The sequence below is a fragment of the Brachycentrus maculatus genome, unplaced genomic scaffold (assembly GCF_059751285.1).
Source record: "Brachycentrus maculatus isolate JH-2025_06_01 unplaced genomic scaffold, ASM5975128v1 h1tg000001l, whole genome shotgun sequence".
In the NCBI taxonomy this organism is placed as follows: domain Eukaryota; kingdom Metazoa; phylum Arthropoda; class Insecta; order Trichoptera; family Brachycentridae; genus Brachycentrus; species Brachycentrus maculatus.
In genome coordinates, this window is record NW_028280756.1 from 652,342 (window position 1) to 670,666 (window position 18,325).

General features: G+C 31.0%; 2 protein-coding genes across 3 annotated transcripts; both read right to left on the reverse strand.

Moving 5' to 3' along the window:
* Positions 1-4,411: 4,411 nt before the first annotated feature.
* Positions 4,412-11,858, reverse strand: LOC148314067 (uncharacterized). Of its 2 annotated transcripts, none has more exons than XM_088273382.1 (2): positions 10,960-11,858; positions 4,412-10,007 (listed from the first exon to the last, which is right to left on the reverse strand). In XM_088273382.1, exons 1-2 carry the CDS (start codon positions 10,987-10,989, stop codon positions 7,914-7,916), a joined length of 2,124 nt encoding a protein of 707 aa, XP_088129508.1. In that variant the 5' UTR covers positions 10,990-11,858; the 3' UTR covers positions 4,412-7,913. The 2 variants fall into 2 exon arrangements, with proteins under 2 accessions (XP_088129508.1, XP_088128725.1); XM_088272599.1 differs by lacking the exon at positions 10,960-11,858 and adding an exon at positions 10,105-10,244 and having other exon boundaries at positions 4,414-10,007.
* Positions 11,859-12,081: 223 nt separating this feature from the next.
* On the reverse strand, positions 12,082-14,761 carry LOC148314068 (uncharacterized). The gene is made up of 2 exons (XM_088274531.1): positions 14,655-14,761; positions 12,082-14,248 (listed from the first exon to the last, which is right to left on the reverse strand). The coding sequence occupies exons 1-2, from the start codon at positions 14,709-14,711 to the stop codon at positions 12,743-12,745; spliced, it is 1,563 nt and encodes a 520-aa protein (XP_088130657.1). The 5' UTR covers positions 14,712-14,761; the 3' UTR covers positions 12,082-12,742.
* Between the last annotated feature and the right edge of the window lie 3,564 nt (positions 14,762-18,325).

An 18,325-nucleotide genomic window follows, 5' to 3' on the forward strand; every position in this document is an offset into this window, starting at 1 on the left:
AGATATATCACGTTGTTGAAAACAAATAAACAAAAAAACATATAAGTACTTACTTAAATATAAATGGAACTATTTGGTATTATTTTTCGATAAATAAAATACAATTTTACTATTTTTCTCAAATATTTGCATGTATTCATATAAATTAATACATTAGTAACATGAAAAATGTTAAAAAATACTAGTAACTCTGATTACAAAAAAATTATGGTCTTTCAAGTAACTATGTGCATTACTCGTAGGTACCTATCTACCTATATTGTGTTTAGGTAGATAGGTACCTACTTAGAGAGTCGAGAATAGTATTTCGATTGATTGAATCGCGCCGTCCTTTGCTCTTACTATTCCCCTGGTAGAATGTCGCTCTGTGAGTACACGAGCGAACAAGCGAAACTAAAACGTTATCCAGTCTCTCAGCATACCTTTATCGGTTTATGCGGCCCGGATACCGTCCGCATGCTGCCGCAGAGAAGAGAAAAACAACGTCGACAAAGGAAGCGAGATTTCGAAATGTTATTTATCTCAATAATTAAATTAAAATAATGTTAATTTTTTTTATAAAAAAACATTATATCAACTAAGAACGACGGCATTACAATTGAAATTATGGCTATAAGGAAAATAGTAAAAAATATTAGAAAATATAAATTGAATCATTCTTGATAATGTGTATGTATATATTACTTTTGAAAATATAATAGCTAAAAACTCTATAAGTTAATTATATTAACCTCCAGAGATAGATATATTTTAGCATAAAAATTTGTTTGATCCAAACTTAAAACAAACAATTACTATATAATTTATAATACGAGTATAGTAGGTACAATTTATCAATTTATAAAACTAATATAAAAATTTATAATTTTTTTTTAAAAGTATATTTAAAATTTTTTTAAATATTATAACACACAATAACGAACTCATTTCTCAAACAGTAAAATATACAGGTATTTTCGTTAAATTTAATAAAAAGTCAAAGTATCTACTTTTACGAATAAAAGATTATAATTTAACCCGACAATGCGTATTTTTTCATACATTTCATAAAAATCATTATTTTTACATTACACATTCACTGGATCATGTAAATACAAAAATAAAATCATAAAAAAATGTTCGGCTCATATTTGAACGATTTTTTTTTATTTTATACATCACTAGTATACTCTTATTTATATTCGTATAATATTTTTCGAAAACGAAAATATTTCTTTCTTTCTTTTTTTGATTACCAGTCAACATTTATTTTTACTTCAAACTTGAGTACAAGTAAGTAAATGGTCACGAAAAACGAGCGCATGCAACTATTTCATGGTCTATAATCATTGGTATAAATGATTAAACAACTTTATGTCAAATTTAAATTTCAATTTAAATGTGTAAGTGTTTGATTAGTTGTAGCAAAAGTGCGTAAAATTGCAGTTGAAAATTTTTAGCACAAAAATACTAATAAAAATTGCGGTTGATTTGTATGTACTTTTGTATTGGTGCGTATTCTAAGATAAAATTGATTTACATTTTATTTGTAATGTACAGGCATTTGATAGTACACTGCCCGGCGCATGCTCTGTGCACGCGACGGAGAATAAAGCGAGAAACTACTAGTAGTTTCATGCTTCAAGCCTCCTAGACAATTTACCCGGCTGCTTTCTTTGCTCCTGGTAGAAATAGTTCGGCATAGACCGGTAAATCGCAGTCGCTTAACCTATTTTATCTATCTATGGTAGTTTAAAATTATAGTCAGAAGAGAACCATAACTTTCTTTTTCATTCGTACAAAAATTTATGCCGAGCAAAAATATTGAAAAAGGTAGTGTTAAAAAACATTACTCTAATAAAATTAAAAAAACTTTTTTATACTTTACTTTATAAAACAAATTATATCAAACGTTGGTTTGTTCGTTTAACTGTCTCATCGGTTGGTTCATGAAATAAAATAGTTCGGTAAAATGGCTAGGATGCGCAAGCAATGAGAAACCTTAAGTTTACCAGGAGCACAGAATCTCTTGGAGTAAGATCAATGGAGTTATTTGTAATTTTAATTACTGACATCTAGAGGCGCTAGCTAAAAGCTCGGATGTTCACTCTAGCATAGACTTAAATCTTAACTCCACAAACAAATCAAACTGGAGTCTAACTGAACGCGTGACTAACTTGGAACATAGTTCTTGTAACGATCGATAGATGGCCGTAATAAAGACTAAGCTTTTGAAAAAAGTTTCAAGCGCGTAACATAGAGGGCGGACTATACATATTTTTTATTGGTAAAATAACTATTTAATTTTTTTTTATGTTAGGTACTCAAGATTATTTGCGACAGAAATGGTTAAACATATGTATTTATATTACGTTTTGCTATCAAATAATGTATAAAGTATCAAATATTATGGAGTACATATAACATTCATACTTAATGCAACCTTTTTCCCCAAAAACTCGAATTTATTTATAAATTTAATAACTCTTTTAGTACACAACAGTTTAATTGATTTTATAAATTTTAGTATTATATTTTGCACCTTTTCGAAAAAATTTACGAAATATAAAAATACCATTTTTGAATTAATGAATGTAAACACGACTAGTTTCGAGTACTACAGATGTTCTCAACAGGTGAAAAAACAAGCGTTTTTATTTTTATGTGTTTACGCTTATACGTAACAAAGTTGTCTTAACCTAAATACTGTTTTATTTTTATATTTAAATCGTCGTGTTATTTAATTAAAAATTAATAATAATAAAAATGAACATTAACTCATTTCAACTCTTCTCTGAAATTAACACAAATTTGAAGGTAATTAAAAAAAACCTTCATAAACGCTACCCTATTTATTCCAATTGACTGTCGAAGTTTAAAGAGGCATCAAGTAAAAATAATAAAAAAACGGCACTATAATTCCTGCATTTACTTTATGTTCGTCCTTTGATAATTTGTTATTATTTTTTATTTTATTTGTGGAGACAATTTCTAGATTCGTGAATAATAACAAATGCAAAATATAAACGAAGCCAATCTTTATATTTGTACATAAAATATAATATCACCTTTGTATATAAAAAAACAGATATTGATGGCAAAATGCGAGCTGCAGTTATTTCAAAAATATTTTTTGTCATTTTATAAATCAAACATTTAACACCATTTTTTAATTCCACCATTTAACAACTAATTATATACTAGCAGTCAGAGATAAACGAACTTTAGACTACATGTTTATTACACATATCTATGAGAGCTATGCTCTTGTCAGTTCAACCGTCCACCTCTCTCTGTCCAAAGCTAAGTTTGTCTTACAATAGGATATACAATACGACGACTGACATCTCTTTTTACTACTATAACCAGCTCCTTATAATTCTTTTATTCCTATTATTGATTCTATTTTCCTGTTTGTTATTATAAGCAAGATGGCAAACGTGCTGCAGAATATTTCCTATCGTCATTCATTTTCAATTTTCTATCAATTATTTCTTCTGGGTTCTTTATTCATCCACACATCTTAAAACTCACTTTTCCATTCAGTTATTTCATTCCGTCCTTCTCCAATACCCACGTAATTTAGATCACACATATAGGTATTATGTAATTATGAAAACCCATGACATTGATGAAACTTACTTACAAGCCTTGCAACACCTGTTTTCAATTCACAAAAGGTAATATACATTGCATAATATAAAATTAATTGGATTTTGGCTGAATTTTAAATCCGTCGTGACAAAAACATCTGCTACAATTTAATTTATTGGCGAATAAAACGTTTGCAATTTATACACTGCTCCCCTTTTCAATAATGTACCAACCTACTTCCTATTATTGTATATAGATACTGTCCTATAGAGTACTATAGGACAGTATCTATCTAAATATTGAAAACAGTGAATATATATAAAGAGTAGTTAAAATTAGTTTTGAATGTGTTTTCCTAATAAAAGTATAGGTTTTTATACCTTTTTGAAAACTTATAAAACGAGGATGTTTTTTAAGTAATTTGTACCTTTAATGTTTTTGTGTTTTTTTAAACTGTATGAATTTGTTTGGCAAGTAACGTAAAACATATTCTTAAAATGAAAAACAGTATTAGTCATAGAAATCAAACTATAACTGTTTTTTAGTATTATATTGCTTATTAATTATTAGGTCACCTACCAATAATTTTTTTTATGGCATTAATTTTTCATAAAATCGCTAAATTCTAAATATTTAAAAAACTATTAACATTCGGCCATACATTGTTTTACTTAATTTTTTTGCATTTGCGTACCCCTATCTCGTCCTGCTAGTAACACATCGAGATTCCAATAATCCTATATATATATGACACTCATATATATGACATGTTGTAAGCCTTGTAAATCCCTAGATAACCATACGTTCATTTCATGAGTCTTCTTCACTAATTCTGCAAAAATTAGGACACATATTGTAAAACTAAAATCTTTTATTGGAAAATAAAAGTCATGTAGTAAATGAGGTATATTTCAGTAATTTATTTTCATTAAGCTAGAGTATATTATTTAACCAACTGTGTCTAAAAAAATGAATGGCGTGATATTCCGACAATCTCATTATTACATTATCAAGCTTACGAAGACCTTATTAAATAGGCATTTTTAGGGGTTGGTTTCAGCGGACGGGTAGTATTCAGTTATCAAATAAGTGAATCATAATTGCCCCCGCACGAACGGTCACAGTTTATTCGTCGTTTGTCATAGTTTAGGGTTAGGGGGTGGGTGGAGAAGGTGGAAGGGTGAGGGAGGGATTTTACGTCAAACCTACCCAACCGTGACTCGATACAGTCCTTTGTTTCTCTACTCAGTCGATATGGAATAGAACATTAATATAAAAGGTATGTCTTTTTTCTCACTGCGTACCGATATTAAAAATATATTTATACAAAGAAATGTTATTTTTTGTTGTTTTATTTGAATGGTCAAAGAAAAGTATTTTTAGACCAATGATGCTACAAAAACAATCACATACAAAAAGATAATTATTTCGGGTTGTTTTATTATTATTTAATATAATAAAAAAAATAATAAAACCCTTATCCGCACTCAAATGGTGCATAGGGCACTGCGTCATATAACGCAGTGTTATCTTGATCATTTTTACACATGAAGGAAAGGTGATCAGCCCTCCGCTTCAGGTACCAGTCCAGGGTAATATTGAATAAATATTACAGTGGAAAATCACTTATATTTATTTGAACCCCCCTGGGAATCGAACCCGGGACCTACAGAACGGTAGCCGAGCGTGCTGACCATTACACTACGGAGGCAGACATTATTATTATTTAGCAGTCCCAAACATATTAACTTTATTTATGATATTTTAAGGAATATTTAAACTGAATAAAATGGATTAATGCTGAAACGTCGATTGACGTGTTATTATGATGATACGCACAAATCGATGATACTGAAGGAAAATTAATAATCTGAAACGGCGAGATAATATTTTATTAAAATAAATTTTAGATTTGTTTTATCTAGCGACACATTAATTAAATATAATTTGGTAAAATTATTTCTCCATAAAATGAAATTAAACCGCTACAAAGTAAATTTGTATTTTTTCTGAACATCAACACCATCAATAATCGTAATTTTAAAGGAATGGCTTCGTTCGTAGTCGCTTTTCTGCCATTCAGTTTGGAAATGTTTCTGAAAAATTGGCGGAACAAATTGACCAACAATGTAGACACAGCGAGCTGTCACTCGGACAAAGAGCGATTCATATGTTCCCGAGCGCGCCATGCTGCAGCGCCATTAATCTAGGCACGCGGGCGTCGAGACGCCGCCGCTGCCGACGCCGGAAATGCGTACTTTTTTAGCCCCGCATACTACGGCAGAGATGAGCAACACGCGGTCTGAGAGGTAATTAAATGCGTCCCGCAAAATTGTTTATTCGCTAACATTTTACCCGGTAGCGTAACATAAATAAAAAATAAAGAGTTCAACCATTCGTGGAACCCTGGGCAATTGATATCACGAGTAAGGTAGAGGAAGGCATTTGAGATGGCATAGACACATAGAACGTAGAGAACCTGAATATATTGTAAGCCAGGCGAATGCCATGGATCTTCGAGACATCTAGAGGAAGACAAAAAAATGAAAGATAACTCTACAGAAAGATGATATCTAGGTGACGTTGTATATGATAGTAGGACGAGGAACCTGAGGACGAGGAAAGCTGACCCTAACAGCCTACAAAGACGATAAGTTGGGATGGAGCTAGGAAGAAGAATACCATTTTACCACATAACACGTACACAAGTCCCGTCAAGTTGACCATTAACAAGAAAACGTGATTCAGTTGGCTGGACGGTACACGGCGCATGTTTCTCGGGAGTTTAAATCAAGCTCGCTTCTTTTATATGGAATCGGGCTCCCGGTGTCCCAGAAGTCGATGTGAACCTGCCTTAGTACGAAGTAAAAGAGCTCTTGGCCAGAAAAATATGCAGTTTGTGGACTTCATATTGTTTACGCGGATAAAATATATGATGAAATTAGTATGTAATTAGTAATATCTTCTCATCTCTCAACACGATTACTTAAAATTATAATTATTTAAAATAGCCTCTAAAAATGCAGTGATAACAACAACGAGAGAAATGCCAACGAGTCGCATTGTCACAGACTTTGAGTGCATTATTGACTTCTCATTTTAGTTCCCTTAAAAAAAGGTTGCTCATGACTGTCCAACAGCATCACTATGGGCTTCTCGTCAGTTGATGGATACCAAAATGTTTCCTGTCACGGTAAAAAATTAGTTCTTTGCAATGGAACAATACAGGATCGTTGATATCAGTCATTTTTGGGGTGTTTTTGTAATGAATTATTGGTTTGAAGCTGGCTACAAAGTTAGATTCATTACCATGCTTAGTTAAAGCACATAATAGTTTTAACAAGTAAATACGGTTTAACCCTTAATTGGTACATATACGTTTGACAGACACGATGAGATTAATAAAAGTTTTTAATTGGACAATTGGTAGTATGCATTAAAAAAAATCTTCTTTAAAGTATAAGTAGACTCTCATGTAGGTAAGTATATATTTATTTCAACAGTTGTATTTTATATTATTTTAAAACATATTTCATTATTACAATTTGTTATTGTTAATAAGTTACGAGAACCTTTGAGAAAAAAGTCATTTAGTATATAGATATACTGAATATATATATATTGACATTATGAGCCTTATAGGCTTTCAAGAATCTTCTCTGAACTGAATATCTACTTTGAAACAAGTGTCAAAATATATTTTCATGATTTTTGGTACTTTATGAGTTATATGCAAAATTCAAAAATGGAATGATATTCCCAAATCGATTGATAAAATTATAAAATACTTTATTTTTAATTTTTAAAACGTTGAATGATATAAGTACAGCAAAATAATACATGGATTAATAAAAGTAAAATATTGTACATAATTTATTTCAGATAAATTTAGCCTTATATTTCCTCCAAACACCAATTGATTACATTATTTTTCTATTATATAAGAATAAAACTAAATTACATTTTTTTTTAATTATACATATTTATATTTTATACCAACAAGCAATAAGCACTTTTTCAATGAAATAATGCATTTTTTTGTTAGGCTTTTTTTAATTGACGTGATTGACTGTAAATCATAATATGAAAAAATATCTAAGAATATAACAGGTACCATGGATCATGACATGTGACAGTGTGTGAAGTCATGATATATAATATTAAAATTAAACATAACATATCTATGACATAGAGATAAAATACAAAAATATTATAGTATACATATTTTAAGTTAGTAAAAAGGGATTTTTAGTTAATTAAGGATACTTGTAAAAAATTTAAAAATAAAATAATGTCATTACTTGATTAATGAAATACATAAATGATATCTATTACTATTATTAAACATCGATATTCAAAATTTTTAAAACATAGTGGATTTTGGCTATTAATTTATCTTTAAACTTCCACAGTTTATAATCTCCAATGACATGGTTTTTAATAGCAGTACAGTTGTTTTCGTCTAAATCCAGGGCGCAATCTTTCCTGTAATGATTTAACTGGGCATCAGCTGTGCTCATTGTATAAGTTATCTCTCGGTCCCAGGAGTATTCAAGTGGAAGGTGATTATGCACAGATAGAACAACTTCCGGATCGACAAAAGATTTTACATAGAAAAAAGTTTCGGTGAATATTTTAGATCTGTGCGTATGTTTCAACATATGCATGTATGATGGAATGTCTGGATGAGCATTTTTTGGAGTCATGTCATCTAAAAAGTAAGTATTCCTGGCATTGTAAGAAGCGTAGGTATTTCGTTCTGCTTTTCGACGAACTCTATTCATTAGCTCCTTCCAGTTGTTGTCTTTTACAGGTACAATAACTTCATCCAAGTCTAAAAGAGTTATATAGTTGTAAGAGTAGATATTCTTGTAAAAACAGTCGTTGTATGGAATTACTTCATCAAAACACTGTTGTTCGAGATTTTTCTCAAGAAACAGGTGTTGAAGTACAGGAAGATTCGGTTGACCCGCGGGAAGGGTGATGTGTGTCACGTCTATCCAACCTAAAGACTTATAGTAATTTAAGACTTTCGCAATATTGGGGTGAACGTGCAACTCGTAGAAAAATATTTTATCCGATCCCATGAGGTGCAAAATTTCAATCCATTCGATCAATCTAGGAGATATATCTTCCTCCAGGAAATCCAATCCTTTAACGCAAACTGCAAAACCATCCTTTTTTGCTGGTTTGTTGTAGATAACATTAAGCATATTCGTAGCTAGATCGCAGACATTTTCAACGAGCGAGACACAAGAAGGCTGGTACGTTTCATGACTGTCAGGTATCTGGCAAGTAATCTTAAAAGGTCCAACTTCCCCTTCTGCCGGGTCGCCCCATTCGTGAAACCACATGTATTTGTACATTGCCTCAACAATCACCGGTTGCGTTTTATCGACGAACCAAATTTGGCAAAACGATTTCATGGTTGCGTTGACATCGTCAACCATGGCCAAAATATGCACGCTCGTTTTGAGGTCGTTTAATTTCCTGGTATCATAAAACGCTTTATAAAGATGAAAAGATACGTTGTTTGATTTGAATAACTGCCAATAAATATTATCGAACTTTATCTTGAATATGTCAGGCAAAACTGCACAAGAGCTGTTATTATGAAACTTATCATCCATTTCAGATTGGTGATGGTTCCAATATTCTATCGGAATACTTGGTATTAGTTCAGAAACTGGTTTGGATTTTTGTTTAGAAATATAAGTGAACGGTGTCATAGATAGAATATTATTATCACTATTACTTACATCATTTACACTCACATCATAGTCATTTGACGAATTTTCGTCGCTTAAAGTTTCTTCTTGATAAAAACCAGATTTCCCACTGTCACTGATTCCTTTTTCGATCGATGTAGAGCGAGTTATCCATTTGTTTACTCTGCCACTAATTTCGATACCACTAACATAATTTTTAATGTTCGTTATATCACTGTTGCTAGAGTCGCTTTTAATGTCATAAATGTCACTTTTATCTATCCCTAAAACTCTGAGGTCACTATCACTTTTTCCAATGTAGTTCCTTTTATAATTATTATTGTAGTTTCTATTTTCATTACTATGTTTCATTTCACTGTTTAACTTCACATTGTTTTTGTATATTTCCAGTAAGTCAGATAACAAATCATTTTCTGATTCTATTCCTTCAGCGTAAATAATATCGTCATCTTTAAAACTAAGTGTTTCATCAAGATACAATTCATCGTAATAGTTTAATTCCTGCAGATTCTGTTTATACGAGTTTAGTTTATCAAAATTGACTTTTCTCGCTCCAAACATTTCACTGTTCACTAAATCCATATTAGTTATATCCATATTTAGGACATCTCCATCTCCCATTCTACCGAAAAGGGTAACGAATAATAACATTAGACCTCCGCAAGAAAAAAATATAAACCATCGTACCACTTTTCTGTTTCTTGCCTGAAAAAAAGAAATAATTAAAAACGGGGACATTTCTAATTAAAAATTCATGAACATCTCAAGCAAAGTTGCTTCTTTTTGATTTATTATAACTCACCATTTGCGAACATCCTATCAGGAAAGCAACAGTGAAAGATTCTTTTCGCATGTCGAAGATGAAAATTCTTACTACTACATAATTTATAGAACTGATGATAACAGAATCTTATGATATTGATACAACTGTCCATTACCAAAGTAGTATTGAAATGAGGAGACGTGGACTAAATAGTAATAAACGTATGCCATTATGTATTTTATTATATTATTTATTTATGTATATTATAGAAATTGTAAATTTATAAGATACAAATGCTAATTTAAAATTATATGTATAATTTATTAATTTATTTCATACTTATTATAATTTGCCATTTTAAGGTTACTTTTTCCATTTACATTATTTACCACACTTACTGAAAACTATTTTTTCAGTAAATGATAATTTATTTAAAAACTATATAGAAATATAATATTTTATTAAAAGGAGGAAAGTCTGTTTTTTTATAATTTTTTATTATTGTTTTGTTTCAATAATAATTTCAGAATAAATATATCTAAAAAAAAGCACATCACCCATAATTTTCACTTAAAGAGAAAAAAAAGATTTATCGAAGAAAGTTGTGTATCAAGAAGTGGAAAAAGTTCTCTCTTATGAAGAGGAAATTGTGAAAAAATGGTCAAAAACGTATAAAGAGTTCCAAACAATATATGTCAGTATATAAAGGTTGTAAATATATTTCAAAGGTAGATTCATTCAAAGTGCTATGTAATAGTGATATGCATAAAGCCGAAATTCTCCTCACTTTCTCACTTACTGTACATCCTCAAAAGAGCACGAAAACTTCCATCACATCCTAAGAGAACATAGCACCGAGTCCTTGTCAATGTATATATCCGAGGAAATGCCTACCTTTAAGATTGGATCGAGATTAGAGTACATGGAAGTCCTTAAACAGTTGAGTTGGAAGAATATGCTCCAACCTCGCCTAGGGCTTCCTACATCAAGGTCTATCAAACTCCATACACCTGCGGAGCTTTACCACGTACTTGACCAACTGCATCACTGAAGACCTTATAATATCGATGCTAACACAAAGAATCAGGCTGAAAACTTCAAAAACAATTTAATTCAAATTTACCAAATTTGTTTTTTTGGCCATTTTGCCTCACGTTACACATTAAAAATATTCACGTTACACGCTTAAATTATCGAACATTATTGTCAGTCTTGTGCAGGTGTTCTAAATGATTAACGATTTGTTGTTACAACCAGACTATATTTTTTTGTTTAACGAAAATAAATACCATGTTTATGTCAATACAAAATTGTTATGTGGGCCTTTTTTAAGAGACTAAAGCAAATAATATTTTTGATGAGTAAAATTAAATTTTAATAATTTATAATTGACAGGCGGCGTGGCGTAGTTGGGTAGATGCTCGATTCCCGCCAAGTGCAAAATAAATTCATGTATGATTTATTTTAAATTTATCTGGGTGTTTGTGATGTATTTTTCACATTTACCTTCCCTATCCTTACTATCCTACCTGCAGACAAGCCTCTATAAATATAGGCTTTGCGGGTTATTCCTTTAACATTTTGCAATCACCAAATGGTTTTTTTTTGTGATGACAATCCAAGCAAATGTTTATCATGGTAAAAGAGTTTTTTTTGCCCTTATTTGTTCATAAAAATTAGGTTTCAATTAAAATAATTTGTAAACTAAATATATTTTTAATAAACGTAAATGATATACTAAATATAAAAATGAAAAATAATAAATAATTAAATGAAAAAAAATAGATGAGGGTAACTTTTTAGTCCAAAAAAACAGTGTCTAAAGCAAGCAAAGGGTAAATGTCGATTTTACATACATAATGTATGTACCACAATGGAAATAATTTTAGATACTTTTAGTGTATAAACACTTTTTCCCTTAATTTTAAAAACACACATTTCTAGTATTTCAAAGTGCTTTCATTAAAAAAAAAATCAACAATATGAAAATATTAAAGTATTGTGGAAAATAGTAAATTAAAGAAGAATACAGGCATTTTATTTCTTTTTTCCATTTTCTCGTATCTCACATCTCAATTTTTCAACAACATTTCAACAACCGCAAAGAGTGTAATAACATAATATGTATTATCTCGTTAAGAGTATTATCAACAAATATTTGTTATTTAACAGTGCTGTCTTTGGTAATGTAAAAACTTCCTTAACCTTAAAGTGAGCGAATATTTTTTATATGTCCAATTAGACGGGTAAGGTATTGTTTAAGATGACATTTTCATTTTCAAAATAAAATATTGTTAAACGGTTATTCACGTGAATCTTGAAACACAGCAAACTTTTAAACATTCTGAAAAGTCATCAGATATAAGCTATATATATAACCGTATGTTATTACTTTTATTGAAATATTACAGCTATCGGAAATAACAAAATAATACACTGCGCTTTAATGAGCAATTTTTGTTAATCTTCATCCTTTAACCTTGCATTCTCAACATACTCGTGTTATGTTTTGTATTTTACATTATGTACACACATTGGCTGACGGCTGGTCAAATATTTGTTTTCAATACAAAATTTCAATCTACATTCGTAATAATTTTAAAATAAATATATTGTTCTTGGTGACTTTTTGTATTTTGCATCTTGGATAATAAATATCATCAGCATACTCGAATCTTCAAATTAACTGTAACGTTTTCAGCACGTTTGTAACTCTTGACATCATTTCATTTCTGTACTTCCACAACGTTATATCTTGAACCGTTTTATTTGTAAACTGCTCGCATTCCAACTCCTCGGCACAACTCTTGCGGTAATGGTTCAACTGGGCGTCATGTCTGTGGATGGAGTAACTGAAATCTCTATCCAAAGAATGCTCCATCGGCAGATGATTGTGAACAGAGATAACAGTTTCAGAATCAAAAAACGATTTGACGTACTCGAATGGTTCTGTAAATTTTTTAGATCTGTGTGTATGCCTCAACATGTGCATGTATAGAGGAATACTCGTATAAAGATCTGGAGGGGTCATATCATCCAAAAAGTACACGTTTCTCGCGTTGTAAGAAGCGTACTTCTCAGGTTTCGCTTTCTGCTTAGCTCTATTCAATAATTGTCCCCAGTTTCTATCTTTGATCGGCATGATTATTTCGTCTATGTCAAGAAGCACAATATATTTATATGAATACATATTTTTATAAAAACAGTCGTTGTACATAATCAGTTCGTTGTAGCACTGTTGCGCCAAGTTATTCACCAGATACTGATGCTGTAATAAAGGAAGGTTCGGCTGATTACCGGGAAGAGTGGTATGAGTAACAACAGCTCTGCCGAGAAATTCATAATGGTTTAGCACTTTTTTAATATTCGGATGCACTTGATATTCGTAGAAGAACACTTTATGTACTCCCATCAGATCTAAAAATTCTAGCCATTCCACAATTCTGGAAGATAAATCGACGGTAAGAAAATCGAGTCCTTTAACACACACCGCAAAGTTTTCTTTTTTATCGGGGACATCGTGTAATACTTGAAGCATGTTCGTCGCGAGATCACATTTCCTCTCCACTAGAGAAACACACGCTGGAGGTTTTTCATAATCACCGTCCGGAAGCTGACAGGTCACAATGTATGGCCCGTAGTTACCATCCTCCGGGTCACCCCACTCGTGAATCCAAATGTAATTGTACGTAACGGAACTAACGATTGTAGGTTGAATATCGTCATCGAACCACACCTGGCAAAAGGTTTCCGCAGTGATGTTAACACTATCAATCATGGCCATAATATGTACACTCGGATTAAGACCGTTTAATTTTCTATTATCGTAATACGCGTTGTAAAATTCAAATGTTAAATTTCCCGTTTTAAACGTTTGCCAGTAGACATTGTTGTATTTTAATTTGAAGATATTAGGGAACGAGGCGCAGGAACTATTATCGTAAAACATGCCCGAAATCACATCTCGATGCTTGTCCCAATAAGAGATAGGAAGACTCGGCAGAAGGCGAGAAATTTTGTTTGTGTCTGTATCGTCACCAATGAAGATATTTTGTACCGTCACTTGATTATTCAGCAGACTGGATGGAAAAACAAATAAACTGCCGTTGATAAAAAATACCAAGAGCGTGAGTCCACCACACAAGAAAAGGAAACACCACCGACAAGCGATCATCGGTCTGAGCTGAAAGAAGGAAATTAATTATTATCTAGAACAATAAATACTTAGAATATTTTTACTTATAAGGATATCGTAGCCATACAGGAGAAAGTGACCAAGTGCATTTTTTTTTTCAAAAACGTGATAAATAACTATTTGATAGCTTACTAGCTTAATATTGCCCTTAAAAAATCCCAAAACGATTTTTAACTTTGAAGTATAATGTATTGACTTCTTAAAAATGACTAACTGCATTGATGTTTATATTCTTGCCAAGCAAAAGTGACTTAAGTGGCCCTCATGATAATTTTACATTTTGTTAGTTAGTCATTTTCTCCTTTACAAATACGATATGTTCAATGTTCAAAGTGTTATTTTGATCACTATGAAAAAAAAACCAAATAATTTGCTAAACTTTAAATATACACACCATTTTTCGAATAAAAAAATCAACTATAACTATAAAAAAACGAAAATATAGTAACATCCACAAGTTTACAGGCAACTGATGGAAATTGTTTCATGTCACTTGACATTTATTTTTCGCATTATGAAGAGGAAAATGAGGTAAAGCATTTTAAAATGATTTATTAAATAATTAGCCAAAAGACATTTTAAACACTTAAAATTTGACGTATTATTTGACGATATATGTTATGTCTTACAGAAGTTTTAGTGTGACTTAATGATATTTTGTTTATAAAAAACATTGTTTACTTTGTGGTGTGGTAATATAACATGATGAATGATAAGGAGAGTTTTTTCTTAGTGATGTTTACTCATATTATTTAAATGAAATAAAAATTGTATTATATTTTCAAGCTGAAAGATGTTCATCTATCAAGTAAAAACAATCCTTGATTGTTAATGTACATTAACAAGAGCACTTCAAAATTTGGATTTGACAGGAATCGATCGACCCACGGATAGTTACGCTGAAACAAGAAAAATTGTCTTCTTATATACATAAATAAAAATAAAATTGTTCGTTTGTTCAAAATCGTAAATCTAAAAAGTTTTTTACTCCAATGGCAGTGCCATCTTTTAAAAGTTATAGCACTCACGGAACACGTAACATTTCTAATGGTGCACAGCGTGGTTTTTGACAATTTCTGTCCCTTAGCTTAATCCATGCTTTCATTGCATTACTTTAAAAGCATTGTAAAATTAAATAAATATTAGAAATATGTGTTTTCTATTTTATTTATTTTCCATTAAACGAGATTGAGCCACAGCAACTCGTGGCTATGTACTAATTATGGTTGTATTCACTTATATTCTTTACGTTTAAACGAAATGGAAATTATAGTAAGGTTATTAAATTATTTTTGAAAAAAATGTTTGCTTTGAAACCAACCTGTTGAGGATTTCAAATTTGGTAAATTTAAAATGACATTGAAATTCTCATATTTTCATGATAATTCGACTTTTGTTTCACGATGTTAATGAAATTGGCACAATCAAGCATGTCAAATACTTGATAGCTGCCGGGTGTATGAGGAAATGCATGTATGTGGAAGAGGCGAAGAATGTTTGCAAAGACAGAGTGGTGTGGCGTTCGATTTTCTCTGCCTACCCCTGCTAGAAAGCGGCGTGATGGTTATGTATTGCAGTCAGGTTAATGAAATCGAAACACGGTTCCACTTGGAAAAAATCAGGTGCGGTTTTTTTCAGTCTACAAAAAAGTTTTCTTTTGGCATCTCAACATAGGTGAAGAAGGCTATGGAATTCTGGATATTTAAAGAGCCTATGAGTTCACAGCTATCGATGTTGATTTGCGTAAGTTTTTAATTAGCAGATGCACTTTTATTTGGATATTTGCAAGAACCGAAGCCCGGGTTATTTTAACGTTTAGGGAAATGCCTAAAAACGTAATTTTACCAGTTATTTTTATTCACATCAAAAATCTGGGATTTCACCACAGAGGAATTATTTCTTGAAGAAAGTTTTTCACCAACTGAAATGTGTTACGATTTAATAATCATGTATTAAATTTAATCAAAATTCATGATCGCAATGGATGATAGGTAAAAACGTATAAATTTGATTTTTTTATTTTCAATACGATTATGTAAAAGTTTACCCCGACATCCTCTTAAATACATTTGCTGATCTGTTGTTCTTTACATCTGCTTTAAAATGATTTATAGACAGATTATAAAGTACGTATGTATATTGAGTAATTTTTATTAGTCCACGCATAAATTAAAGGTAATATGAGTACGAAATTGTATTAAAAGCGATTTTGGCAGAATAAACAGAACGTTTCATCACCCTGTCTTTGCATTCATTACGTTCATCGCCTCTTCTACATTCATGTATCTCCTCATAACCTCCTCGTGACTTGATCATTTTCAACTATTTGCAACACTTGATCATGCCAAGTTTTCTTCGATCTTCCTCTGATCCTGTTTCCAACTACATCCACCAAAAATTTAATTTAACCTACTTTCCTCACTCATTCGTTCCACATGGCCAAACCATCCCATCACTCCTACCTAATTTGCTCGAAAATTCTTATCTTGCGTTTATTGTTATATCACCATTAGGGCATCTATCATAAATCGTATTGCTGCAGATTCGTCTGAGAGATAGCATTTTGACTGCATTCAGTTTACTTACCTACAAACTCCATGCATCGCTTTCATACACTAGGGTTGGCTCCAAGACTTTGTTGTATTGTTGATTTGCTTTGACTGATATCCGTGCACCATCCACTCTGTTTTCATTGTTCTTTCTGTTTTCTAAATCTTTATCAATATTTTCACCCCTTGGAAACATACTTCCCAAATATACGAAATCATCATAATTTTCCATAATCTTACCATTAACTACTATTTTACAACCAGATCTATATTCATATCCATAAAAAAAGACTTTAAATTTGTGAACATTATATATACATACATGATCACATTTCCCTCACTCCTTTCAACAACGTCATAAATAAAAAAAAAACTTGATTTTTCAAGAGATCGTTTTCAAAATTTAAAAATATAATACAATGGATTAAAAATAAATATCAAGCCACTTATTGAAACAACACTTTCTGCCCTGTAGCGAGTAAATATTAAGTTAAAAATATGCCGCTTTTACTGAGATATAGTAAATTTTCTGGGCATTCCAAAAACATGCGCAACAGAAAATGGACGATTTTTGATTTATGACATTCTTGAAAGGAGTGAGCGATTTGTCGTCAGCTCCTGCAGGTCTTCTTTACCATTGATAAGGAGCACTGCATCAGCAGCATTCAAAAGACCATGTTTTAATGATATCATGTTATGTGTTTTTCATTGTAGGTTACATAATGTGTGTATTTTATCGACCTCAGAGGTCTAACCACTTCACCATCATGATTGATATAAAAAATATTGGTATCGTATTATTATAGTCTTAAATATATTGTATTTTATCGTCGAAAATTCAAATCTTTAGAAAACAATAGTAAAAAAAACTTCATTGCTTTTTCCAGTTTTATTTTATTTGACCACCGACCGGGTACCGTTAATATCGGACTAGAAAATAAACAAATAAAATAAATGTACAAAACCCTTTTTTTATTCTAAGATAGAAATGCAGTTTCAACAAGAAATGTAAATAAAACATATAAATCCATAAATCACAAAAAATTCAGTATGCATAATGTCGAATGATAAACGAAAAATTAAAATTTTCACATACATAGCCGAAATTTACAAAATCATTATATGAAAGTAATAATTATTTAAAAAATACGGATAATTAATGTATTATATTTAATTTTGTTAACATGTAAGATAGTCTTTGTTACTAAGCTGATACGAGTATAAAAGCGGAGGTACTTAAACAGATACATAAAATTACACTGTTTACACTCCGTTCTTTTTTAAATAAAAACTACACATACATTTCTTTATTATTTTCAATAAATCATGCATTTTCTATCAAATGTGTTTTTACGGCATTATGGATCCTTCAATTCTGTTGAAACTCATCATTTGTATAATTGGAACCTTATTGAAACAAGTGTATTTTTATGTTTATACTAAAATTCGTGTTTTATGAACCACATCTGGAGTGTAAAGAAGTTAATTTCATAGGGTAACAAGATTGAAAATGTGA